The 27,500-nt window shown below is 45.3% G+C and overlaps 1 protein-coding gene across 1 annotated transcript in view; it reads left to right on the forward strand.

Moving 5' to 3' along the window:
* Nucleotides 1-27,500, forward strand: part of prkcaa (protein kinase C, alpha, a) — a gene marked incomplete at its 5' end in the record, with an annotated part of 146,421 nt that overhangs the window by 96,954 nt on the left and 21,967 nt on the right. The window contains 7 exons of the mRNA XM_080522814.1: nucleotides 1,410-1,556; nucleotides 2,417-2,590; nucleotides 3,229-3,320; nucleotides 3,796-3,858; nucleotides 4,113-4,251; nucleotides 16,367-16,447; nucleotides 17,945-18,052. Coding sequence (XP_080378940.1) covers nucleotides 1,410-1,556; nucleotides 2,417-2,590; nucleotides 3,229-3,320; nucleotides 3,796-3,858; nucleotides 4,113-4,251; nucleotides 16,367-16,447; nucleotides 17,945-18,052 — 804 coding nt within the window. The remainder of the gene's footprint in view (nucleotides 1-1,409; nucleotides 1,557-2,416; nucleotides 2,591-3,228; nucleotides 3,321-3,795; nucleotides 3,859-4,112; nucleotides 4,252-16,366; nucleotides 16,448-17,944; nucleotides 18,053-27,500) is intronic.

The raw sequence follows: 27,500 nt of genomic DNA on the forward strand, positions 1-27,500 counted from the left end.
TTTGACACTTGTGAGTGTGGGTGAGGGTGAGGATTGTACCCAAGCTGTCGTGACAGTGTCCTGCTCCCACAGAGAGACATTAGACATGCAGAAGTGGGTGGGAAAAACGCCTCGAAGTGTGTATGGAAGTGTGATAAACTGTGTGTGTGTGTGTGTGTGTGTGTGTGTGTGTGTGTGTGTGTGTGTGTGTGTGTGTGCGCGCGCGTGCGCGTGTGCGTGCGCGCGTGTGTGTGTGTGTGTGTGCGTGCGTTTGTGTGCGTGTGTGTGTGATGCATGTGTGTGCCTCAAGGGGTTAGAGAGTTTACCAGCCGGCTTATGTGAGCATCTTGCCCTGTGGATAAACCAAGCATGACTTGTCGCAGTCTGACTCTGGCGTTGTGGTGAATGCTGGTCTACAACACCACCCTGTCCAGCTGGGTCCTGTGTCTGGGTCTGGAGGAGCATGTACTGGACAACCAGTGGCAACACAGATGACGTTTAAACCAATCTTGCTACTGACACTTGTCTCTGACATGATCTTACATAGATTACTACTGTATAACGCCCCCGTTGAAGAGTATTGAACAGGTATGGTAGGTACAGTGTAGTGGATTTAATCTGGTTTCTTCTCTATTGATATTGAATATTGAACACTAGGAGATCGAATTAGCTTGAAGCTTTTTATTTATAAAGTTACATGAGAGCAGTCTAGAGCAGTCCAGAGCCCCAGAGCCCCCTCCTTCTCTGAGCACACCCCTTATATACAAAGTCGACACCCTTTATGAGATCACTAATCTTGGCAAACAAAGAAGAGAAAAGAAACTAGACTTTAGTAAGTGCGGAACAAGTCATTGGCACTGTCCCCAGGCAGACTGAATTGTTAGCTACGATTTCCCAGAATGTACTTCAATTCTCAGTCTATTTGATATAAAACTACAGGTATGGTAGGTACAGGTATGGTAGGTAACCACCAGGCTCATTGGAACGCACAGGAAAGGAATTAGGAGTAGTATCAGTACCGAATTCAACCTCCTCTTGCCTCCACTGGGTGGGTTCTAGCCCTCTATGTACGGGGAGCCACTGGGAGCATGGATGGGACCACAGACCAACAGAGCCGTTTCTCTGAAGGACCCGTTTCAAGGACATCCGGCAGGGGCTCGATTACAGTAGGAAGTGTAACACCGGTGGTATCACATCCAACACCTCATGACGACGAACGTATTTGTTTATTTTTCGGTTTCGTTCACACTGGGTTCACACTGTGTCCGTGTTCCATCGGCTGTGTTCACTTTTTTTGGATTGTGTTTGACAGTGTTCTGCTCCATAACAAGAATGTGCATTGGGAGAGATGTTTGTGTGCGTGTGCGTGTGCGTGTGCGTGCGTGTGTGTGTGTCTCACGCGTCTCTCCGCCCTCCTCCTCTCCCTGTAGAAAGCCAAGCTGGGCCCGACTAAGAAGGCGATCACCCCGTCCAGCGATGACGAAGACGCAGACGAGGTGCCCTACAACAACCTGGACCACGTCCACCTCACCGACTTCAACTTCCTGGCCGTGCTGGGCAAAGGGAGCTTCGGAAAGGTAGACACACTGACACCCCCTCACCCTCTCACCACATCACACTACAGAACTACACTACCCTGACACCCTCTCACCACATCACACTACAGGACTACACTACCCTGACACCCCCTCACCACATCACACTACAGGACTACACTACCCTGACACCCCCTCACCACATCACACTACAGAACTACACTACCCTGACACCCTCTCACCACATCACACTACAGAACTACACTACCCTGACACCCCCTCACCACATCACACTACAGAACTACACTACCCTGACACCCCCTCACCACATCACACTACAGAACTACACTACCCTGACACCCCCTCACCACATCACACTACAGAGCTGGGGGGTATTCCATCAACGTCGCTACAGGAAAATCCAGGCTTATTTTGATAAATCTCAAAAATAAGCCTGGATTTTCCTTTAGCGGCGTTGATGGAATACCCCCCTGATCTTTCTCTACTATAAATGAATAAAAACAATAAAAGTCATTATTCCTTCTTCTAGCATTGTAATGCCAATGGTCCTAGCGTAGATTACTATTTGTTATGATGACTGACGGATAGATGATTCATTTACTAGACAACTGTATTTGTTGTAGGTCGCTTTGGACAAAGGCGTCTGCTAAATGCCAAAAATGTAAATAATAATTCAAATATATTTGAATCCGACCGAACCCAAACCCAACTGATGACGGTGAAGTGACCCTGGCAAACGCGGAATTGAATGTGAATGAGTTCATTTGTTCATCCAGGTCCCCATTTTAAGTCTCTCAGAGTCTCAAATTGAACCGAGCTAGACTGAACTGAACTGAATCAGATGGGATGTGAGTGATCTGTGAATCTCCCGTGACGTGCAGGTGATCTTGGCGGAGATGAAGTCCAGTGAGGAGCTGTACGCCATCAAGATCCTGAAGAAGGACGTGGTGATCCAGGATGACGACGTGGAGTGTACCATGGTGGAGAAGAGGGTCCTGGCCCAGCAGGACAAACCTCCCTTCCTCACAGCCCTCCACTCCTGCTTCCAGACCGTGGTGGGTGGAGTGGACACACACACACACACACACACATACTCACACATACACACATACATGCTTGCACACGATCATAAACACACATTATGCACATACGCACATATACACACACAAGAATACACACACACACACACACATATATATACATACACACGATCATAAACACACACTCACACATACATGCTTGTACACGATCATAAACACACATTATGCACATACGCATATATACACATACAGGAATAAACACACACGCACGTGTGTGTACAGATGTGCATGCACACACACACATATATATAGAATACAATAGAGTTGCGTGCGTGCGTGCCGTGCATGTATGCGTGCGTGCGTGCGTGTGTGTGTGTGTGTGTGTGCTTGATTGAGAATGAGGACAGTCAGTGTCTGTACAGTGGAGGTGGGCGGGGCTACAGTGACCTTGTCATGGATAGTGTTGGAATGGTTTGGACAGAGAGTGCTGGGGGGGGGGGGGGGAGAGACCCAGGGGGCGGCGGGGGGCCCAGGGGTCTGTTAAGGTCACTACTACTGCTGCTGATACACTACTATGACTCTTTTTTAAGCTGCCTCTATAATCACTAGAACAACTACCTCATCTCTGTCTCCCTCTTCTCTCTCTCTCTCAGGACCGGCTGTACTTCGTCATGGAGTATGTGACTGGAGGAGATCTCATGTACCACATCCAGCAAGTGGGCAAGTTCAAGGAACCCCAGGCAGTGTAAGACACACACACACACACACACACACACGCACACACACACGCACCCATGCTCATTTTATACCCCACCAGACATGCCACCAGTGGTAACTACACAATTCCAAAAACTAAAACAAATTCGAAAACAATCTGCAGAGCTGTATAGAGCTATGGTTGAATGGAACGCCCTACCAGATCAGATTAAAAAAAAACAAGTGAAGCAACACAACTGCAAGACCAGACTGAGCGATACAGATAGGGATAGAGTGTAGAAGGAGGAGGGAGTGTGACAGAGTGAGAGAGTGAGCAATAAAAGAGGGTGAAGGAGTGTACGTGAGGGAAGAGGTGAGTGCCACTGTTTCAATCACACTCCGTGCATGTATATTCAACCGCTGAAGCAACGCTTCAACCTTTCCTTCCGATCCGAGTGCTCCTGTTGAACAGAGCAGGTCTGTCTGAGGCAGTGGTCTGTCTAACGCGCTGCCTGTCATTACAGGTTCTACGCAGCAGAGATCGCTGTTGGCCTGTTCTTCCTCCACAAGATAGGAGTCATATACAGGTGGGTACCCTGCAGCCTCCTCAGGACCAGGAGAGGCTGGTGGGAGGTAGAAATCGGAGGACGAGCTTATTGCGTTGGCATTACGAAGCATCTCCGTCCTCTGATTTCTACCTCCACCAGCCTCCCCAGGTCAAGACAGCGTATCAGACGTGGGTTCTAATAGTATTTGTCAATACTTCAAATATCCATGCTTGGTTGATTAAGTTTGTCTGTCTGTGTCTGTCTGTCTGTCTGTCTGTGTGTGACTTTTGCAGGGATCTGAAGCTGGACAATGTCATGCTGGACACAGAGGGCCACATCAAGATCGCTGACTTTGGCATGTGTAAAGAGAACATCTTTGAAGGAGTCACCACACGCACCTTCTGTGGGACCCCCGACTACATAGCACCAGAGGTAAGGATGGGGGTATAGGTTGTGTGTGTGTGTGTGTGTGTGTGTGTGTCTGTGTCTGTCTGTGTGTGTGTGTGTGTGTGTGTGTGTGTGTGTGTGTGTGTGTGTGTGTGTGTGTGTGAGTGTGTTAGATAAGGTCATCTCTGTCACTGTCTGGCCTGAGCTCCTATCACCCTGGTATGCTACATCAGAGTCGACAGCTCGCACACACTCACACACCCACACACACACATATACTGCAATGACATAGCCCACCCACTCAGAACAACATTCTTGTACCCCTTGGGCCAGTCCAAACTTATCCCTGACACATAGATATATATATATATATATATATAGACATATAATCAAAGAAGACACACGTAGAGTCAAGCTGTCAACAAACCGCATCAAATCGCAACTCTGTTTACATACAACAGCTTTACGTGTTTCTATCTTTAGCTAACAGAGCGCTGTGCATAGTGCTATGAAAATCCAAAAAATAAAAGTACATTAGTGAAGCAGAAAACCTCTAACTTATCTCCATATCATATCCACAGCAACGTTCCATAGAACACAGCACATAGAACACAGCACATTGGGGCGTCTGGTTGGCGTATGCTAAGGCGCATGCAGGTCCTTGGTTCGATTCTGGCCATCGACCTATCCTGCCATGTCATCCCTCCCTCTCTCTCACCCATCCTTTCTGTCAATCACTACTGTCTCTAGCCCAATAAAGCAGAATGACCTTAAAAAAATAAATAAAAGGGATCGTTTGGAGTCGGAGCTTTCCCCCATATGTGTCCAGCTAGTGCACCATATTGATTTTCCCTCTAAAAACCCAGCCAGTGTGTCTATGAGAGGCTAATGCAGACCCATGGTCTGGCGGTCCTGGCTGGGGGGACGAGCTGTGACCACCACACAGCGGCTGGCTGCCACTCTCCAACGTGAAGCCTGCACAGTCGGGGGTCCCAGTCTGGCTGCTGTGTGTGTGTGTGTGTGGGAAGGTACTCCCCACTACACACACACACACATAAACACACACACACACTCATCGCTCTACTTCCCTCTGCTGTTACACGCACACACACACACACGCACACACACACACACGCACACACACCCACGCACACACACACACACACACACACACACACACGTAAGTTACAGCAGAGGGAAGTAGAGCGATGAGTGTGTGTTTATGTGTGTGTGTGTGGTGGGGAGTACTTTCCCATGTATCTGTGTGTCACTGTGTTGTCAGCACCCATGTACCAACGATGTTCCCTGGGCGCCTTGCACCTGTCACTACCTTACCACACACACACACACTCATCGCTCTACTTCCCTCTGCTGTTTATGCTGACCTACATATCCAGTCATTGGAAGTTCCTCTCTGCCAGTGCTGATGTGAAATTAGGGAGGGAGAGAGAGAGAGAGAGAGAGAGAGAGAGAGAGAGAGAGAGAGAGTGAGAGAAGACAGACAGACAGACAGACCTGTTAACGTCAGCCCAGCGTCTTAGGTTTAACCATGTGAAGAAGAGAGAGAGAGAAAGAGAGGAACCGAATGCTGTCACATTGTTATCCATGTGTAAAGAGTGAGCAGGCCGTCCGATAAGGAGCTTTGCCTCCTCGACTCTGATTGGTCTGGGACACTCAATTCAGCCTGTCAACAGTTACTGTTTCTATCGCCATAGTTACGCTTCTTCGGTTACACGCCCCAAAAGGCATTGCACCCCCAAAAATAGTAGCAGCGTTGAACGGCCACTGAATTGTCCTCTGGTCTGATGTTCTCTGGTTAAGACAACTTTTCTTTTTTTTCCTATTTTTAGTTTGTGGACAATTATGGAGTACAGTGGCAGATGTTAACAGATCTGAGCAATTAGCTACAGTAGTTCTCCTGTTACATCATCTGTTTGGATGGAGGGAAGAGTCGTGTGAGGAGAGAGAGAGAAAGAGAGGGAGAGAGGGGAATAGAGAGAGAAAGTGATTGAGGAGGAGGAGAGAGGGGTGGAGGGAGAGCGGGCTGTGAGACAATGAGTAATTGTAGTAATTGTCGACAAGTAATGTTATCTTTTGCACTTTTCTTGGTGTCGTAAACTCCCTCCAACCTCCCACTTTGCCTCCCTCCCCAAACCCCTGAACGACAGCCACCCATGTTAGCCAAGATGCGGCTCTCCGACTGCTCTCTAAAACATCTCGGGACAGATTTAAAAATGAGGGGGTTAGTCCGGGTCTCTCTTGGAAAAGAGATGTTTGAGCTCAAATAAACCTGGAGTGCGTAGGCATTTAAATCTACGTCTTACTGTACAGTGAGTGAACCTGGTGTGATGAGGCGGTGTTGTGTATTAATTGTCTGTTAAGTCGTTCCATCGTGTTTCCCCCAGGTACTGCGTTGCTCATTAGTTCAGACAGTATGTGTAGGATGCTGTATTACTGTAGGAGCAGTAGCGGGAGGAGGGAACCTGGAGGGCCTAGCACACATATACACACACACACACACGCACCCTCACGCACACACTCTCACACACATAAGCACACACATACACACACACACAACACTCATGCACACACTATCACACACATAAACACACACACAGACACATCTCTCACAGCTCTCTCTCATACACACAAACACACACACACACAGGCACATTTATTTCTACATGTAGGAGGCTATATTCAGAGCGCTGGTAGGAGGAGAAAGCCTTGAGTCGCTACCAGCCTGATCCAGAACTGTCATACAGCATTAAACTGATGAGTGAAGTCCACCGTTGCAGATGTGTACATAAACACACACACACACACACAAACACATATACACATATACAGATGTGAACGTGCGCGCACGCATGCCCAGTCACACACACATGCACACACACAAAAACAAACAGACATAATACATAATCCCACACACATCAGTTTCACATAAGCACTATCGCAGAATCTCACACTAAGGCACACACACACACACACACACACACACACACACACACACACACACAGACACACAGACAGTTTTGCTTAGCAAGACAAAGGTCACTATGCCCAAAACTGTAAATGTCCACTAGCAAGGACAGCAGTAGAACAGCAGTGTCACATTAGTGCCCTCACTAGTATGGCCTGAAACAGAGCTAAATGTCCTCCTATAGCACTATTTTACTGTCATCTCTCTCTCTCTCTCTCTTTCTCTCTCTCTGTCACTCTCACTGTCTCTCTCTCTCCCTCCCTCCTTCCCGCTTTTCCATACATTAAATCAACATGCTTTGTTGATCTGTGTTCACTGTTCATACATAGGCACATGTTTCGTACTGTAGATGGTTTGTTTACCATTCTGACCGAGGTTAAACCGCGGTCCTCAGGGAACAGGCCGAAGCACTTTGACCATACAGTACCCAAGTACGGCGACCATATGGGGTGACTTAGCCATAGAGAACACTTGCTTAATTGAGTTGGATTTGCTGTGGCGTGAGGCATGAAGGTCAGTGTGTTTCCAGCACAGCGCAGGGCTTTTAAAGAAGGGCTTTTCTCCCAGAGCTTCCCTCGCCTCCCCCCCGCGGAGTCATTGACCCATAGCTAATTAAATAGCAAGAGGCAAGATAGGTGCTTTCCCCTTTTATCTGCCTCCTCTCAGAGTGCCAGAGCTAACGCTATGCTAGGATTAGCGCTCGCTCCTTTGATCTTTGCGTAGCACAGTGCTAGCTGCCTTCACTCAGGGTTATGGGGGTGTGTGGGCGGTGAGAGCTGCGGCGAAATAGGGATTTAGGGGTTGTTGCGTTGCCCCTGGTTACTGTCCACGGTATTTGTTGTGAACCGGATGACACCAAAATGGCTCCCACATGTTTGACAGTTTACTGGTGATATATGTGGTATGAATGGAGGTGAATTCTAACTCTCTCACATGAGACGTTGTTATCGAAAATGGACGGCTGTCTGTTGATGTTGTTAATTGAAGTGGAATTCACCAGTTATATTAAGTAAGTAAGTAAGTACAGCTTTATTTATATAGCACCTTTCATATAAGAAATGCAGCTCAAAGTGCTTTACAACAGGAATAAGAACATAAAGTGAGTATAAAAACATATATAAAAACATATACAAGCATAGAATGAATATAAAAGCAGGGGAAAACAGTCAAAAGAACATAGAAAGAACATACAGAACATAGATCAAATATGTCAGACATCACTATCATTGCCAAGCAACTGCTTTCATGGATTGCAATTGTCAAAGGAATATACTGTACATATACTGTGCAAGATATCTTGCTTTTTATAGATGAAACTAAATCAATCAACACCTTTTGAATATAACTTTATTCCTGCCTGAATTTGCAAACTGAGTGGAACACAAAGTATTAACCTAGGAGGCTTCTTTTCTTTTTCTTTGCGTCAGATGTTTTATAAAAAATCTTTAGACATAGAGAAAGTAGAGAGGGATAGAGAGAAAAGGAGAGAGAGCGAGAGGGCAGGCTGCCAGGCCCAGGTAAGGAACCCAGACCTTCAGGGGATGATACATGTATCTGTCAGGCACGTTATTGCTAAGCTACGACAACAGCACATGTAGCGTCTTCATTAAAGTCAAAGCTTTCACGAGATCGATGAAACTCAATCGGTGAACACGTTTTATATTTGAGTCTGTTCCAGTTCAGACGTTTTAATAGGAACAAAGAGGTATAGAGGAACATGCCGTGTCCTAGCATCGCCAACATTCACATAAATGGATCCTGGCTTTATACAAGTCTCATAGGCTACATACATCCTGTGTTGAATGGCCAAAGAGTATTGAGCAGCCATATGTGGTTGGGAGATTCTTATTCGAAATATATACTTCTTGGTTGAAGAACCAATTATAGATACATTGAGTAGAGCTGGGACAGTTACTTGGTTTGAGTTTCCCTACATTTACTACCACTGGTTGGAGGCACAATAGCCATTTCCTCAGCTAAGCGGACCAGACTAATTACTAGTAAACGAGTAAACAGCAGAACACCACTGAAGGTACTGATGTTGTAGCCTTCATCATCATAGATCCATGAGCCTGCTGCGAGACGCACGTAGACCTGGTTTCTCTCCTCAAGAACCAACACAACGCCATTCGATGCGTTGTCTGCAAAATCATTTGATCCATCTTCCATGGCAGAAGTTATACGCTCGCCGTTCTTATGCAGGTGCATGTATGTACCCACGGTGGCCTCCAGTGGTGTGACTATAGAAGGTGAACTGGTAAACTCCTCTCACTGGTGCAGTGAAGATCCCTGTAGCGATGGGAGATAATTAATAGGCAGACAATACATTTGATTGTACACAGAGAGGGGTAGGGTTAGTGGACAGTTAGTTTAGTGTGTTTATTGTTAGATGAACCTCTGTGAACTGTCAAAAGGGGAATAACCATATAAAGTGGAGGAAGGATGATGAAGCTCCTTATCTCCTGAACCTCAGCTACAGTACAGTCAGATGACTCAGGTCTCCAGGGTCAACTTTACCTGTAGTAGGGTTGTAGTGGTTGCCAATGTTGGAGAAGACCTTCTTGTAGACCAGCGTAGTCTCGGTGTTGAACGGTCCAAAGGTTCCTGCCTTGATTCCCAGTGCAGCAGTGAAGGCCACCATCGGTCTGTCTGTGAAAGATAAGAGGGTAATCATTGACGGCAACAGCATGTTGAGCGATTGGGAGTAGTCTTAATAAATGTATAGGTTGTATCAAATCTAATGTCGGTGGTATGTTGTTAAAACCGCTGTACAGCCGCTGTACAAAGCATTTATAACAAATGTATTGTTAAACCTTTTGAGAGAATTGAGGGAGATCTAGACCAGAGAGGCCATTACCTTCATACTTTCTTTTCAGTTCCTTCACCTGGCTCTCACTGGTTCTCAGTCTGGCCTCCACACTGGTCAGTTGTTCCTGCGTGTGTCTCAGCTCGACTCTCTGCTCCGCCATCATAGCGCTAATTTCTCTGAGCACAGCATGGATATCAGGCTGGCAGGTTGTTGGGGCTACAACTTCACCCCCTGGTTTCTCAATCAAAGTCTCTCTCTCTCTGTTCTTTAGATAGATAGACAGACAGACAGACAGACAGATACGATAGATATATATATAGGTACTTTATTGATCCCAGAGGGTGAATTCACCGGTACAGTAGCTCAGACCACAAACAAAATGAAGTTTACCTATACATACATGTTGCTAAGCCCAGGACTGTCTCTCTGACTCTGGGCCCCAGGCAGACAGAGGGACAACAATATCAGCTGCAGAACCGTCAGGGGCTTCATTCTCAATCTGGACTCTTGCGCCTTTTTGATCGACTGTGTTTCTTCAAGTTAACTGTGTACCAGTAACTTCAGGTCCCTGGTCTGTGGGTTTATAAGCACACGTCCGTGGGAAATGTTGAGCAACATCAGCATGTTGGTTCAGGTGTGTCGGAGCAGCTGTGTGTCAAATAGCCCAAGTCCCTGATGATCCCTGGTGGGTTTATAAGCATACATCATTGGGAAATGTTACGCAAGATCTGCATGTTGCTGAAGAAAAAGTTCAGGACTTGGTTGTTCTCAATGGGATTAGTGACCTGGTCAAGAAGAATCTGTACCTGTTGAGAGAGTGGGGCCTTGTATGATGTAATATAGGCTAAACCAACACAAAAAGTGTGGTCCAGTGTTTAGTATGAAATATAAATATTAAATAAAGCAGTTTCCTGTTTGTAAATGGCAGATACGTGAAAGACAGAGAAGGGTTTTGTCTCAGGAGTGTAGGCATGAATACTGTGTGCGTGTGTGTGTGTGTGTGAGAGAGATAGAGAGATAGGGACGTGAATGCTGTGTTCCTGTGTATACATGTACAGTATGCCTGTCTGTCTGTGTGTGTATCCAACGGCCATAGTAATCCCTGTAGACAGTAGCGTGTGCAGGACAGCATCGTGCCTCTCAGGGCGCCCATGGGCCAGGCAGAGGTCAGGCTTTACACACGAAAGGTCACAGGGCAATGTGGAGCACTGCTCTCGCCCTTATGTGTGTGTGTGTGTGTGTGTGTGTGTGTGTGTGTGTGTGTGTGTATGGGTGTGTGCGCGTGTGAGTGTGTGTGTGTGTATGTGTGTGTGCGCTCACGCGTGTGTGTGTGTGTGTGTGTGTGTGTGTGTGTGTGTGTGTATGGGTGTGTGCGCGTGTGAGTGTGTGTATGTGTGTGTGTGCGCGCGTGTGTGTGTGTGTGTGTGTGTGTGTTATTTTGCTTCTGTAGTGTGAAGCCCAAAAGACCAGAGGGTAACTTTGCTGGGAGGCTGTGAACTTGGTCAACAACAGATGGAACTGTTGGTCACTACCTATCTTCCGCTGTTGACTGAAGACTCATCTCTTCAGGCAACACCTTAACTGTCCCTCCTAAGACCTCTTCATCCCCTCTATCTCCCTGTAGAGCCCCAGCCTACAATAGGCCCGCGGGCCACTTAGGGCTGATTTATGGCCAGTGAGAATTTTTTGAGAAATGTCAGAAGGAAAAATTATTTTCTAGGGAAATTATAGTTTTAAGGAAAAAAAGGTTTTCTTCCATCTGGCATTTCTTTTTTAGGGAGACACTTGGGGCCCTATTATGCACTTCATAAGTCTTAAGCAATAAGACGAGGCGGTAGATCTAAACTTAAGACGTGGACGCGTGGTCAAGGCCACTTTGCTATTATGCGTGCGGTAGTGGGCGCCTAAGACCCGGCGCTAAGCCCAGAAATTAGTCATGGGTGTGTTTTGGGCGTCTTCTCAATCAACCCAATCAGCGTGCCAGGTGCCATTCCCTTTAAGAACCGGCTGCGTTAAGTCATAAGCGCTATGCTATTATGCAGTTCATAGGCGCTAGACTTCATGCACGTTTTGAAACACGAGCGCGCCTCCGCAGTTTGCGCATGCGCGCTGACCCACTTCTTAAGAAGTCGGTCGGCGCGCATGCGCAAACCGCGGAGGCGCGCTCGTGTTTCAAAACGTGCATGAAGTCTAGCGCCTAAGAACTTTTCAAACCACTTCTTAGCGCTAGGCGCAAAGTCAGATCGCATAATAGCAGGGGCGCCTAGCGCACTTCATTAACATATGAACACTCCCACAATGAGTAATATATGCACGGGAGTCTTACGTCTTATGTGTGGGCGCCTAGCGACACCTGCATAATAGCAGTAGCGCGTATGAAGCGCATAATAAGGGTGGCGGTAGGTCTTAACCTGGCGGTGCGTCTTAATTAAGACTTAAGACGGCAAGTTAAGAAGTGCATAATAGGGCCCTTGGCGCGCCACATAACATTAGCATTAATACATCAGTGAATCGAAAAGCGAGACAGAAATAAGTAAGTTCATTGTAATGGCTACAAATAAAACGTAAAGTTGACACCGAAAATAGACTGTTTAATGCAGATTGGACTGATACATTTTGCTTCATTCTACCTGGACATGACGATGCTAAACCAACTTGTTTGCAAACGGTAGCGGTCGGCAAGGTTGCTAACATCAAACGCCATTTCGAAGCAAAACACAACAGCTTCAATGAAAGATTCCCACCAAAATCAGATACCAGAAAGCAGATACTAGCTAGCTTAAACTCTTATGAGCGCCACGAGAGAAATCGTCTGACCAACAAACATCTTGACTAGTGCCTTCACATAGCAACAAATAGCCCGACTTCAGGAGCATGGCCGCTTCCCGACGTTGTCATTTCTCCCACTGAGCGGTGAGTCTATGTGGAATAATTAATTTCTTAGTAAAAGTAAGACTAGTAGCCTAATATACCGAAAACTAGATGGAAAACATCTGTTTAGATTATAATCAGAGGGAAATATTAATATCGCACACTTCTCCCCATGCAATTAAAACATATTTTATTACAAACTACTTTCAACTACTTAAGTGTGCAGCAAATATATAATAGGCTACCTGCAACGTATCTACACCAACACTAACCAATTAACAGCATGCCTTTCTAGGGTAGGTGTTTAACAGCTGTTAAAGAATCTGTTTCCTACTGTTAAGGGGGAAATGGATGAGATGTGGCCAGTGACGTGGTTACGTCTGGGCATCCGGGGGGAGACACGGATGTTTTCTGAATAGCCCCGGATCTCCAGATCCTGGGGAGGGGGAATACAAATTTAAAAAGTTGCCATCCACCGCATCGCCATCGCTTTAGCACGAGCTACCACCCGTCAATCAAAAACTCTGCAACCCCCCCCCCACACACCCACCCCCGGGCTGAAGGTTGAGTTGGCCCACGGTTTCCCTGTTCATTTTAAAAGTGACCCGCTATGAGAAGTAATTGGGGACTCCTGCTGTAGAGTTTCTGTACTGTAAGAAAAAATTAATTCTTCCTTCTTCTAGCATTACGACTGCCAATGGCCCCCGGCCCTAGCATAGATTAGTTTTTCTTGCTATGACTGATGCATAGATCATTTACTTACTTAGACAATGTATTTGTTGTAAGTCGCTTTGGATAAAAGGGTCTACTAAATGAACAATAAAAAAACTAAAACAAGAATGAGAATGAAACTTTCTATTGTCTTTTTACCTTTTAAAAGTCTCTGGAGTAAATAGACATCACACACTCTCTATCTCTCTCTCTCCCTCTCTCTCTCTCTCTCTCTCTCCCTCTCTCTCTCTTTCTCTCTCACTCTGTCTCCCTCTATTTTTATCGTACAAGCATGCAGACACTCTTTCCCCACTCTATCCCTCTCTAGAGAGGAGACGAAAGTGGAGAGAGAGAGAGAGAGCTTGTGTGCCTGGATGTGTGTTAGAAAAAGAGAGAGATTGAGAAGGGAGGATAGATAGATGGTCGTTGCTGGGTTTGTATATGAAAGTGTAAGTGAGATGGAGCGAGGGAATGAGAGCGAGAAGAAAGAGAGCAGGGGGGAACGTTAAGTATATTAGCTACACAGCTTTAATCCTCCCATGTTCAGTCAAGCTCCAGGTTATCCAATCACAATCACTACAGACCATGTGTCATGAACATACATACATACATACATACATACATACATATTCATTAGCCTTCAATCTACATGAGGCAACCTGTCAAGGACGCTTAGTTTTTTAATAAGCGTATGAAAGGATAACCATGTATGTCAGGTGTATATACGTTGCCTATTATGTTACGGTCGATACGGCACTGAATTGCCTCTTTAGGTTAGATCTGCACTTGCGCACACACACACACACACACACACACACACACACACACACACCAGTGGAGGCTCCTCCATAGAGGTGGAGGAGGCCTGGCCTCCCCAATAATTTGAGAGAAGAGAGAGATTTAAAAAAGCAATAATTATATCTATTTTATTTATTTATTTATTTAACAAAAAACACATTTTAAATTGTTTTATATTAATATTATTTCCGTTTTGTTCATAAATCTGAATTTTCCATGGCTAAAACCCAATATTGCAATTGTAAAGCACCTACAGGCCAGAATCCCTATCCGTTTGTATTGAGGGAGGCCAGGCCTCCCCCAAGAAAGTGGTTTCTCATAGAAGTCAATGTAATGCAATTTTTTTCATGGCAATATGTGATTGGCCAAATCACTGAAAATGGGTGGGCAAGGGAGGCCTGGCCTCACCATGCATTGAATCCAGGGCTGAAAGATTGACATTTTGAGAATTTTGAGCCTGAGCAGAAGGGACTGCAGGCGGACCAGAGATTCATGCCAATTGTTTTGTTTATTTGATGACCCATTGTGCAGGTAACTTATTACATATGTTGTTTGAGTTCTATGTTTTGGTGCATTTTGTAAGAGTCCACTCGTGGCGTTGCTAGCATTCGCGATCTAGGACATGGCTAGTCAGTAACGTCATGTTGCATTCCACATGTAGTACCTTTTTCCGCCACACGAGTGTATGAGTGCTGTTGTGCAGGATAAATATTAGAAATGGATGAAGTATTGTTCTGAATTGTATGTTGTGTGTCTGATTGACATAGTGTTCGAGTGCTTTTGACATGTCCTTGATTGTATGTAGTATGTTGTGGTGAATGTTGTGAGCCAGAGCAGAAGGGACAATAGCTGCTGCAGGCGGACCAGAGATTCATGCCAATTGTTTTGTTTATTTGATGACCCATTGTGCAGGCAATAAAAGCTGCTTCATCCACCATCCTGAGAGTGTCCCAATCCCTTCAGTACCGCCAAACACAAATTAATAATTGTTAACAAAGACAGATAAGAAGAACAGGGAACATTCCATCGCGAGTGAAGCGAGCAAGCGGAAAAAATTTGGCCTCCTCAATTCTGGAAGTCACCAGCCTCCACTGACACACACACTCCTTTTTCAGTAAGTGAAAAACAAAGCCTCCCAGAGCTGACCTCGTTGCCCAACTCATTTCCATGACATAATTGCCTATCTTTTATTGATGACCCTCTCCTGGCGATCCCTCGCTTTCTTCTCTCCTCTTCTGGATCTGTCCGTATCTCCCGCTGGAGCGAGAGAAGAGGGGGAGGAGGAGGAGGGAGTGTGGGTAACTACATAATTAATACACTCGTTTACTGTAAGCCCCCTCTGAACTGATGAGAATAGGGAAACGTTGCCTACACTTGACGATACTTAACCGCTTTATACAGAATAAGACCTTCGCGTTGGCCTACAGATACTATTGGGAGATGAGTCACTTCCAGTATGCTACAAGTATATGCCTGTGTTCATATTTGTGTGTGTGTGTGTGTGTGTGTGTGTGTGTGTCCGTCCGTGTCTGTGTCTGTGTGTAAAACAGATGGTATGACTCCCTCACAGGAGGCTCCTACTCTCTCAGTCATGAAGCAGAGAGAGAGGCTAATCACTACTAAAGGCAGATTGACTGGCGCTGTGAGTGGGGAAGGCATGTGTCTCAGTACCTCCCAGGCCCTGTCAGTTAGCCAGAAATACATCATTATGAGAATGGGAGACGTGTGTGTGTGTGTGTGTGTGTGTGTGTGTGTGTGTGTGTGTGTGTGCATGTATTACCTGTATAATGTTCTTATCTAGTCCCACAAAGTATCGACAGTAATATGCATAAATGAATGTTTAATCTATCTCTTTTTCTGTCTCTCTCAATCTCTCTCTCTCTCTCTCCCTCAATCTCTGTCTCTCTCTCCCTCTCCCTCTCCCTCTCTCTCTCTCTCTCTCTCTCTCTCTCTCTCTCTCTCTCTCTCTCTCTCTCTCTGTGCAGATTATTGCATATCAGCCATATGGACGATCAGTAGACTGGTGGGCGTATGGAGTCCTGCTCTATGAAATGCTGGCCGGACAGGTAAGTGTGCCGAAACACACACACACACACACATACACACACGTTGCCGCTGTCCCATCTGCTTCCCTTCTCCTGGGACACGCCCCAGTTATAGACAAGTTCAAGTAATCCCCATCCTCACTATACTCACCTCAGAAAAACATACTGCATCTGTAGGTACAGTCCATTTAGCCAGTTTCATGCTAAGCAGCTAAGCTAACGGACCCTGGTTTAACGTTCTGCTCATGAGAAGCAGTGCAGTTTGTTTACCTCCGTGCGTGGCTCACTTAAGTGCCAAGTTAGCCAGGGGAGGCTAAGTGGCTAAGCTAACAGACCCTGGGTTAATTAAGCACTTCCGTGCCGCGGTGGGTTTGTTTTTCCCGCCTATACTGTACCTTAGACTCTGTACTGTAAACAGTGTGGAAGCCGGGGGCAAAGGCAGGTTCACTGGGCAGAAACAGATGGTATGAGCATCCCAATCATCCAACGAGCGTTGAAAATCCCTCAGGCTTGAAACGTCGTTAGCAACTTTGGGTTTTTACACATTGAACACACACGCAGGCGGCTGAGAGTAGACCCGTTTAGGTGTGTATGTGTGGTGGTGTGTTTGGGGGAGTGGGAGGTACGCGTGTGTGCGCGCGGCGCTCGTGCACATCCTTGTTTGTGTGTATCCCCTCTCAAGAGAGAGTATACCATAAATATCAGATAAAGAGAGCATGAAGCAGCCGGCCTATCTCTCGCCAAAGGGTTCAGTGGAGTGGAAATGAAAGATAATGAATGTTTATGAGCTGTCAGAATGCACACATTATGGTTAGTAATGGCATCGGTGGAGGGAGAAAATTGCTGGACCATCTACTCCATATACCTTCAGGGCAGCAATCTTTCTCTGGAACTTGTTTTTTGCCTTCCCTCTACCTCTCCCCCGCCCTCTCTTACCACTTATCTCTTTCTCTCTCTCGCTCTCTCACTCTCTCCCCCATCCCTCTCCTTTCCTCTCTCCCTGTCCCCCTCTGCCCCCATTTTTCTCTCCATCTCCCTCCCTCTTTCTCTATCTGTTTCTCTCATTCATTCCTCTCTGCTCCCACCCTGTCTGCCAGTCCAGTCCAGTACAGATAACAGGTAATAGGGCTGTCAGTTGTTAAACTGGTGCTGGTCATTGTCTCTTTGTCTCCTTCCACACTACTCAGACTCATACATAGTCTTTATCTAGGTGTCGGTTTGAAGTGAGAAAGCATAGAACATACACAAGGAAATGTTACTGAGCTGAATACTGGTGAGGTGAATATGTATGTCACAGCAATGAAAGAAGAGTGTGCTACTTAAATGTTTTTTTAAGTTTTGAATAACTGTGTGTAGGGTTGCTAAATCCCCGCATGAAAAATCCCCGGAAGTTTGGGAAACTTTCCGGTCATTTCCAAAGTTTCCATATGGGTTTCAATATGGAAACTTTGGAAATGATCTGAAAGTTTCCCAAACGTATTGACTTTGCGACCCTAACCGCGTGTTTCCCCCGCGCAGCCTCCGTTTGACGGGGAGGATGAGGACGAGCTGTTCCAGTCCATCATGGAGCACAACGTGTCCTACCCCAAGGCCATGTCCAAAGAGGCCGTGTCCGTCTGCAAAGGGGTGAGTACAGCATGACCCATCACCTTTGACCTCTTACCCCTAATCTATGACCTGTGACGGAGAGCGCGAGACACAACCCTTTCTTCTGTCTAGGGTGAAATTTGAAAATATATTTTCGCTTTTTTCTTTTTTAACTGGAAGGCAGTGGGACAGTGTTGCACTTGGTCAACTATAACATTGGTCTTAGTGAAGTCATCTGCGCTTTAACGATGCCTAGGTTGTTGAGAAGGTTCTGGTATGAGTTAGCAAGTATGTCATGTTGCTAGCTTTGAGAAAAACAATGTTATATCAGAGTATATCAAAGTGCCGGTTTGCGGTTTGCACGTGCATTCATGAATATTCATATTGTTCTTGTCCGCTCATGAATAAAATGAGTATTCATTAGCTTCTCCGTCCATGTTGGCGAACAACGACTCCCATTGAGAATGAGCTCACAAGTGTGTCCTGTGAATTATGAACGGTCTTTGCCTCGGACAAGGGCCGGATCTAGACTTGAGATCCCATCTGAGTAGTGTAGCTCCCTCTTGTTGGTTTGTTTACCTTTGAGAGAAGTGTCGCAGCTTTTTCCGGGTAACTGGTGACAGTGTTGATGACATCATGATGACTTTTACTGCAGTCGTGGTCCTGTACTGTATGTCTTTGAAGTCATTGGACTAAAGCCGCCATGAAGTCACCAACACTGTCAACAATAAAAGTTACCCCCCTACCCCCCCCCCCTCACACACACACACACACACACACACACACACACACACACACACTTTGACCTGTTGTGCCAAGTCGTCATCTCCTCCCATGACCTCTGTATACATTCCACCTGTGAGGGACACTAGAGAGTCGTGAGGGACTTCAGGTAGAGATGGTATGGATGTGGTCTGACAGGCGCAGGCCACAGGGATCAGGGTTGTCATTGAAGGAATCAATAAAGGACCTAGGGACAGTGAGGGGACTTATGTACACAGACAAGGGCATGGAGGTCAACTGTAAGGGTTTGGTTGACTCCGACCAATAGGTGTGCAGTGTTTCCTCCAGGATTTTTCACATTAGTGGTGGAGCGGTTCTCTTTCGCGCGCACAGCGCGAGCGTTTTTTTTTTTCCGCGTGCACGCGCATAAAACGCGCACTGGCGCTCAAAACAAAGACGTAGTTTCACCAAAAACTAGAGGGTGGCAACAATTATAATTTCTTAAATAGCGGTTAAGTCATTAAAGCCGAGCAGGTGATTTTATATAGAAGGTGATCAAATACCAATATATCCTACAGCTGCAGCGGAACATGCGGAACGCGCATTACACACACACACACACACAGAAAGATCAATACGAAGTAGGCCTACATGAGAGTAGCCTACACGCACAAAACCGGCTAACGTTACTCATTAACTGTTTACACAAGTAAAATCACAGTGTGACAGTCAGATGGAGCATTCGGTAAACAACAACAGCAAGGTAATGCTATCAGTTGAGTTAAAGAAAACCAACTCTTACCTTTGAGGACACCAACATGAGCCCTGCTTACCCGTACCTCCGCCGTTCTGTTCGTGGTGAGGCAATAGATTATTTTTGCCCCGCGCATATTGCTATGAATAGTTCGAAGCTCGGTGCTTGCACGTTAGGTGCGAGAATGCTCGGTTAACCCATTAGCAGGAACATTATTTGTTTCACAAAATAGGCTGATTTAATTGACCATGAACATCAGAGACATACATTACGAATGTTCATTTAAAATACTCTATACTGAGCACTGGTATAAGAACATGAACCAGAGAACAGCAGTAAATGCAATAACCCACAGTCGTCGCTGATGATGTTGCATTTTCGATTAGGATACGGGATTAAAGGCACCGGCGACGGGCTAAAAGAGAAATCCAAATGTCCCGCTAAATTCGGACCAATCACAAAACAGTTTTGAAAGCGCGTCGCCTCGCGCCGCGTGCCTGTTGAGAGCGATTCAGTCTCGATTGCAGTGCGAACACAAACGACGAGGTTAATTGCAACATTGTAACATATTGTAAATAACTACGCCCTAAATCGTAACGAAATGTTGGTCTGGAAGCGGCCTAAATCTAGCTTCAATCTGCTTTTTTTCTGTTCTCCGGTCATAATAACTCGCTGCCTTTCTGCGCAGCCTGAATCAAAGTGGACTGTCTGAATCAATTAGTGGTGGAGGAAATTCATTCGTGGCGGCCCGCCACGAATAAATGCATATAGAGGAAACACTGGTGTGTGCGTGTGTGCACGGTGTGTGTGTGTACCTCCATCTTCCGCTGTTCTCTCACAGCTGAGGAAACAATAAGTGCTAACCCTAACCCTTCTCCCTCATCTATCAGGTCAAAGTAGCACCACACAAGGCTTAGACGAAGCCTGTATTTAAAAGATATACTTTTAGGAGTCCATGTATGAGTACTTGTGTGTTCATGAGTACATGTTCACACCTCTAATGACAATCTTTAGGAATGGGTATTGAAGAGATGGTACGCTCGTCACTCACACACATTAACACAAACACACACACACACACACACACACACACACTCTTTCTGTGTGTGTGCTTGCATGTGTGCATGCGCGTGCGTGTGTGTGTGTGTGTGCGGGAGAATTGATGTGTGTCCAGAGGCAGAGCAGAGTTGATGAACTGTGTGCTAACATGCTCGTGTCCTTATCCCCACCTCAACCTATGCCTCAGTCTCCCTCCTCTCGACCTCTCTCTTTTTCTTCCTTGCTCTCTCTCTCTCTCTCTCTCTCTCTCTCTCTCTCTCTCTCTCTCTCTCTCTCTCTCTCTCTCTCTCCCCTCAATTTCGATCTATCCTTTCCTCTACCTCTTTTCTCTTTCTTCCTTGCTCTCTCTCTCTCTCCCCTCGCTATCGATCTATCCTTTCCTCTACCTCTCTTTTGCTCCCCCCCCCCGTCATTCCATCTCTTCCCCTCCCTCCCTATGTCAGCAGTACTCATTTGCCCCCAGCCCAGGCCAACCCCTTCCTTGCTCACCCTCTTCCAACCTCACTCTCCCTCTATCTCCCTCCCTCCATCTCTCCTCCCTGCCCAGCCAAACCCAGGGTAGCCCCTCCATGCTCCAGGACTACACTCAGTCACCACTGGTACTCATCCACCTAATGGATACATACTGTAGTGGCTGACAGGACCCTGACCCAGAAAAGAGAGAAGAGGGAGTTGGGGAAGGGGGGACAATAGGGGAAGAATAGGGAGAAAACTGAAAGAGAGAGAGAGATCTCAATACAGATAAAGATGTACACATACAGTAGGACATCTCTCACCTCTGAACTCAAACATTACACCTTTTTTTTTTTTGCTATAAATTGCAACACTAAAGTTCCTGTAAGGTTCTCACCAAATCTCCTTAGTCGTTGAATCTCTTGTGTGGGGCTGGTTGAAGTCTCTCCATTGTTTGTACAGGTAAGGGGTTTTTCATCCAATGTTTTGTCTTTGTGAATGGGCCATCCTCTAGGACCTGTGGGAGTGAAAGAGCGCATGGAAATACGGTGTGTGTGTGTGTGTGTGTGTGTGTGTGTGTGTGGGGGTGGGTGGATGGGGGTGTGTGCGTATGTGCGTGCATGTGTAAGTGTGTGTGTGTGTGTGTGTGTGTGTGTGTGTGTGTGTGTGTGTGTGTGTGAGGGCACGTGTGTGAGAGTGTGTGCGTGTGCATGTGTATGTGCGTGTGCATGTGTGTGTGCGCGTGTGTGTGTGTGTGTGTGTATGTGCCTTTGCAAGTCCACCCCCCACCGTGGTAACATTCTGGCATCCACGGCTCAGTCACCTGGCTGGGCTGTCCAGCCATCTGCTGTTTCCTCTTCCTACTGCAGCACATCTGAGAGACAGGACATCTCCACCACCCAGCAGGAGGGACAGGAGTTAGGAAGTGTTTTCCTTTTTAAAACATTTGTTCTAGACAACACCGAAGGGCCACATAAAGATAATAAAAAAATAAAAAAATAAAAAAGCCAGAAATATTATTTTCTCCATAAATACAGTACATCCAGATTTACCCTCAACCCATAGATATTAAACCCATAGATACCTAACCCTGGGCTTGGCAGAGGGATATCTAGTGAACTCACTAAGTGATGAGATATGTGACAGGGCATGGTTAAAAAATCCGCAACTAGGGCAAAATAATTTTTCTGTTTTTTCCAGATTATGAAAGGGTAGATTGTAAGCTGTGTCATACATTGAAATCTGAAACAAGTTGAAGAAGTCATGGATATTTGAATGTTGATACCCCCTGAACCACCGTACTGAGATATCCAGCCTTCAATCTTCAGAGACGTTTTTCACAGAGGTAATGGGTGGGAACAATAGCTGGTTAACTCCACCCTAATCACTCCCTGAAGACAACCACACCCTCAAGACAACCACTCCCCCATTACACTACCTGTCATTATCTACCTGTCATCTGTCAGTGGGCTTGTCAGCTAACCCTCAGGAAGCAAAATTGCAGGGCTGACACGTTTAAATAGCTAAATAATAATAATAATAATAACAATAATAATAATAATAATAATTCAAGATTCATGATTTTTTATTGCCATGTGTGCCAAAAGTTTATTACATCCCATTACAAGTACAAGAGAGTAAAATTCATGGCAATGGAAAACATTTGGCAAGATACAATTGAGCAATACAATAATTGAATGGTAAAAAAAAAAAATGTGTGCACATGCATTTATCATTTGGGGGACCCCGGCTGCCCCGTGTGCCTGGTCTATTCCGCCGCCGGGGCACCTGTTTGGCCGTCCTTGTGCGGGGCCTTTATGGTCTGTGCTTGCTTGGCTGGGCCGGGTGTGCTGGTGGTGGGGCGGGCTGGGTGTGTGGGGCAGCGGGGGCTCCCCAGGGGGGGGGGGGGTCCACTGCTAGGTGCTGGTAGGCAAACTGGTTAGTAGTCGCTCTATGTCAGGGGTGCTCACACTTTTTGGAACCAAGATCTACTTTTCAAGTAGCCAGTCTGCCAAGATCTACCAGTCTAGTTTCAACATCGCAAACGTACATGCACGTACTACAAACACACACACACACACACACACACACACACACACACACACACACACACACAGTTCCCAGCCTGCATAGTAAACTCACAATACACTTTCCCTCTCTCTGTCACACAGCCACAGGAGAAGACCATCACAAACCCTCCCTCTTTGCTATTCTCGCTCACACACATTCACACACACACACACACACACACACACACACACACACACACACACACACACACACACACACACACACATTTGCCAGTCTGCATAGGGAGCCATAGCACAAACCCTCCCTCTCTCTCCCCCTCTCTCTCTCTCACTCTCTTACACACACACACACACACACACACACACACACACACACTCACTTTCTCTCACTCACACACTGACAGCCAGTCTGCAGTACCATAGCCAACTACTGATCCAACAAACAGAAAAGTAAACCAGATACAAAACAGGTAATTCCCTAGTTTGAAAGGAGGAAATAAATGCATTTCTCTACCTTAGTGGGAGACCTGGCACTGGGAGGAGGCAGCTAGTTTCTAGTCAGGGCTGTAGGAGCTGGTTGCAAGGTGTAGGCAGGCTGCAAGGTGTCATCAGCCACTGTGGATCTGTCATCGAAAAGGCAATCTGCAGCCTCGAGAAACGCTTTTTTCACAATTTCGCCGTCTTTGAATGACTTATTGTGTTTAACAAGAACGTGACTGACGCGATAAGAAGCTATCGTTACAGCTGTACGTTTTCGCTCTTTTGCCACATTTCCCTTCTAACAGCCATCGTAGATCTGCAGATCAGACAGACGCACTTCCAATAGCACATCGTGTAAAAGTCCTCCTCCCATTCTGGATGGAAGTTATACGTTATTGGTTTCTTACTTGGTCCAGCTTCCCCACTCATTTGTATACCCTTTCTTTAGTAGTAAATAGTAGAAATTGGAAGGCTAACTAGTTAATTAGTCTCGCCGGTATTTTGTATTTTGTAGTTGGCGCTGTTGACTGTGCATGCGTGGTGAACCGTGTGTTAGGTGAAAAGATCAGATCGCAGACTGGCTTACCTGTACGTCAATCAAGTGGCAAAAGCCATAGTTAGGATGGATTTTTTTTTGAACTTTGTATTATTATTTTTTGAACTTTTTTTTTTTTTTTTTTGAACTTTTTTTTTTTTTTTTCAATGCCATGCGATCTACCCATACTACCTTTGCGATCGACCGGTCGATCGCGATCGACGTATTGGGCACCCCTGCTCTATGTGTAGAGGGCTGCAAGGGAATTTTCCTGGCTACATAGTGTACAGGTTTTTTACTTTTGCCTGCTTGCGGCTCTGTCAGTATGTGAAGCGCATTGAGTTGCATCAATACAAATAATACGCTATACAAATAAAATGTTATTTGATTTGATTTGATTATAGTCCATAAAGCATCTAGTGGGACTTCGGCGTAGTTCCTTCCCATCCCATCTGGGCATCAAAACTGTAATAAAAAAAGAAGACAGTACATTTCAAATGATTGCCCACTGTTACCAACACCACTTTTACGAAATAGCCTACTACTATCTTCATAAAATAGAATTGCTTATACAATGACCATGACAAATACCTGAAGTGCTGGTGACTCTCATCAAGGTGTCATCTCTCAGAACCTCTCACCTCCTCATTCTGTAACACAAATTTCAGGTCAGAGGTGTGGACTTTGACTGTAAAATAGTAAAAAGAAATATGTCAATAACAATAGAAAACATTATGGATTGTGTCACTGTAGAAATAAATATGGAGAAATCTAAGAGCATAATAATAAGCTGTGTATATAGAACTCCAGGATCCTGTCTTGACACATTCAAAGATATGATGGTTGATATGTATGATAAACTAAATGACAGAAAGACGGTCTTTGTATGTGGGGACTTGAATATAGATGTGTTGAACCCAAATGAACACAAAAAAAGTAGAGACTTCATGGACACAATGTACAGTATAAGTCTATTTCCTACAATGTTAAACCCAACTAGAATAACAAGTAACAGTGCTACTTTAATAGATAACATTTTTACCAATGAAATTGGGAGTAAAATAGTAAGTGGAATGCTATTAAATAAACAGAGCTGCCTATGAAGAACCAACTAACAAATTATTCATAAACACCTATGATCTCAAATTTAAAGAATTGGTGGACTTCAAAATGGTAATGTACAAAGTAAAAAATAAGATGCTTCCAGACTGTATCCAGAGACTGTTCCAAGTTAGACAGACTAATTACGAACTCAGTGGAATATGTATGTATATGAAAACAAAGATTAGAACAAATGCAAAACAAAGATGTATAACAGTTAAAGGAGTTAACTTATGGAATACTTTTGAAAAGAAAATGAAAATGTGTAGTACACTAAAAGGATTTTAAAAATTACAAAAAAATAAGATGATTAACAAGTATAAAACAGAGGTATAAATATAGTTTTTGTTTGGTATTTTTTAACTTTTTGTTAATATGTGTAAGTAAACTTTTGTTTATAAATGTTTCTCTGTCTTGATTATGCACTCATAAGGGGAAAACCACTAATGTAAAAAGGATAGGCGCATGAATATAGTTTTTTGTTTGGTACTTTTGAGTTTTCTGTTAAGATGCGTAAGTGAAATTTTGTTTATAAAAGTTTCAATGTCTTGATTATGCACTCATGAACATACTACAGAAGTGCGTAGCATTAAGGCGTCCCACCCCCCCCCTTTCCCGTTATCTTAATGCAGTCATAGCCTTTTTCTAAATGTAAGGGGTGATGACCCTCATATAACATCGGGCTTTTAGTTCTATTCATAGTTTTTCCTATAGAGAGAGTGGTTGACAGGTAGGCCCATCAACAAATTGCAGTACAGTACATACCCTACCTACCAACACTAATTGAAAATACCCCAAAACCAGCTATTTGTTTTCCCCCTTGTCCTACCCCTACTGGAGAATTTGAACAATTATCAGGCTTGTAGGGGGAGGGAAACAGTCTACTCTCTCTTGGTTGTTTCAAGCAGACTAAACATGTCACCTTAGAGATGGTGTATATCAGGGGTGCCCACACTTTTTGGAACCAAGATCTACTTTTCAATTAGCCAGTCTGCCAAGATCTACCAGTCTAGTTTCAACATCGCAAACGTACACGCACGTACTACAAACACACACACACACACACACACACACACACACACACACACACACACACACACACACACACACACACACACACACAGTTCCCAGCCTGCATAGTAAACTCACAATACACTTTCTCTCTCTCTGTCACACAGCCACACAGGAGAAGACCATCACAAACCCTCCCTCTTTGCTATTCTCACACACACACACACACACACACACACACACACACACACAGACACACACACACACACACATTCACACACACACAAACACACACACACACATTTGCCAGTCTGCATAGGGAGCCATAGCACAAACCCTCCCTCTCTCTCTCCCCCCCCCCTCTCTCTCTCTCTCTCTCTCTTACACACACACACACACACACACACACACACACACCTCAATTTCTCTCACTCACACACTGACAGCCAGTCTGCAGTACCATAGCCAACTACTGATCCAACAAACAGAAAAGTAAACCAGATACAAAACAGGTAATTCCCTAGTTTGAAAGGAGGAAATAAATGCATTTCTCTACCTTAGTTCAGATTCAGATTCAGATTCAGATAACGTTTATTGCCACTATGCATTACACATATAGGAATTTGCTTCGTCACCACAGCAAGTGCGTTTATACTTTTTTTCACATGTCAAAAAACAGGACAACACAACAACAACAACACAGGACAGACAGTGGGAGACCTGGCACTGGGAGGAGGCAGCTAGTTTCTGTAGTAGTCAGGGCTGTAGGAGCTGGTTGCAAGGTGTCATCAGCCACTGTGGATCTGTCATCGAAAAGGCAATCTGTAGCCTCGAGAAACGCTTTTTTCACAATTTCGCCGTCTTTGAATGACTTCTTGTGTTTAACAAGAACGTGACTGACGCGATAAGAAGCTATCGTTACAGCCGTACGTTTTCGCTCTTTTGCCACATTTCCCTTCTTCGAAACAGCCATCATAGATCTGCAGATCAGACAGACGCACTTCCAATATCACATCGTGTAAAAAAAGTCCTCCTCCCATTCTGGATGGAAGTTGTACGTTATTGGTTTCTTACTTGGTCCAGCTTCCCCTCTCATTTCTATACCCTTTCTTTAGTATTAAATAGTAAATAGTAGAAATTGGAAGGCTAACTAGTTAATTAGTCTCGCCGGTATTTTGTATTTTGTAGTTGGCGCTGTTGACTGCGCATGCGTGGTGAACTGTGTGTTAGGTGAAAAGATCAGATCGCAGACTGGCTTACCTGTACGTCAATCAAGTGGCAAAAGCCATAGTGAGGATGGATGATAGGCGAACTTCTTTTTTTGGGGGGGGGGGGGGTTGT

The sequence above is a fragment of the Nansenia antarctica genome (genome assembly GCF_963989245.1).
Source record: "Nansenia antarctica genome assembly, chromosome: 2".
NCBI lineage: Eukaryota > Metazoa > Chordata > Actinopteri > Argentiniformes > Microstomatidae > Nansenia > Nansenia antarctica.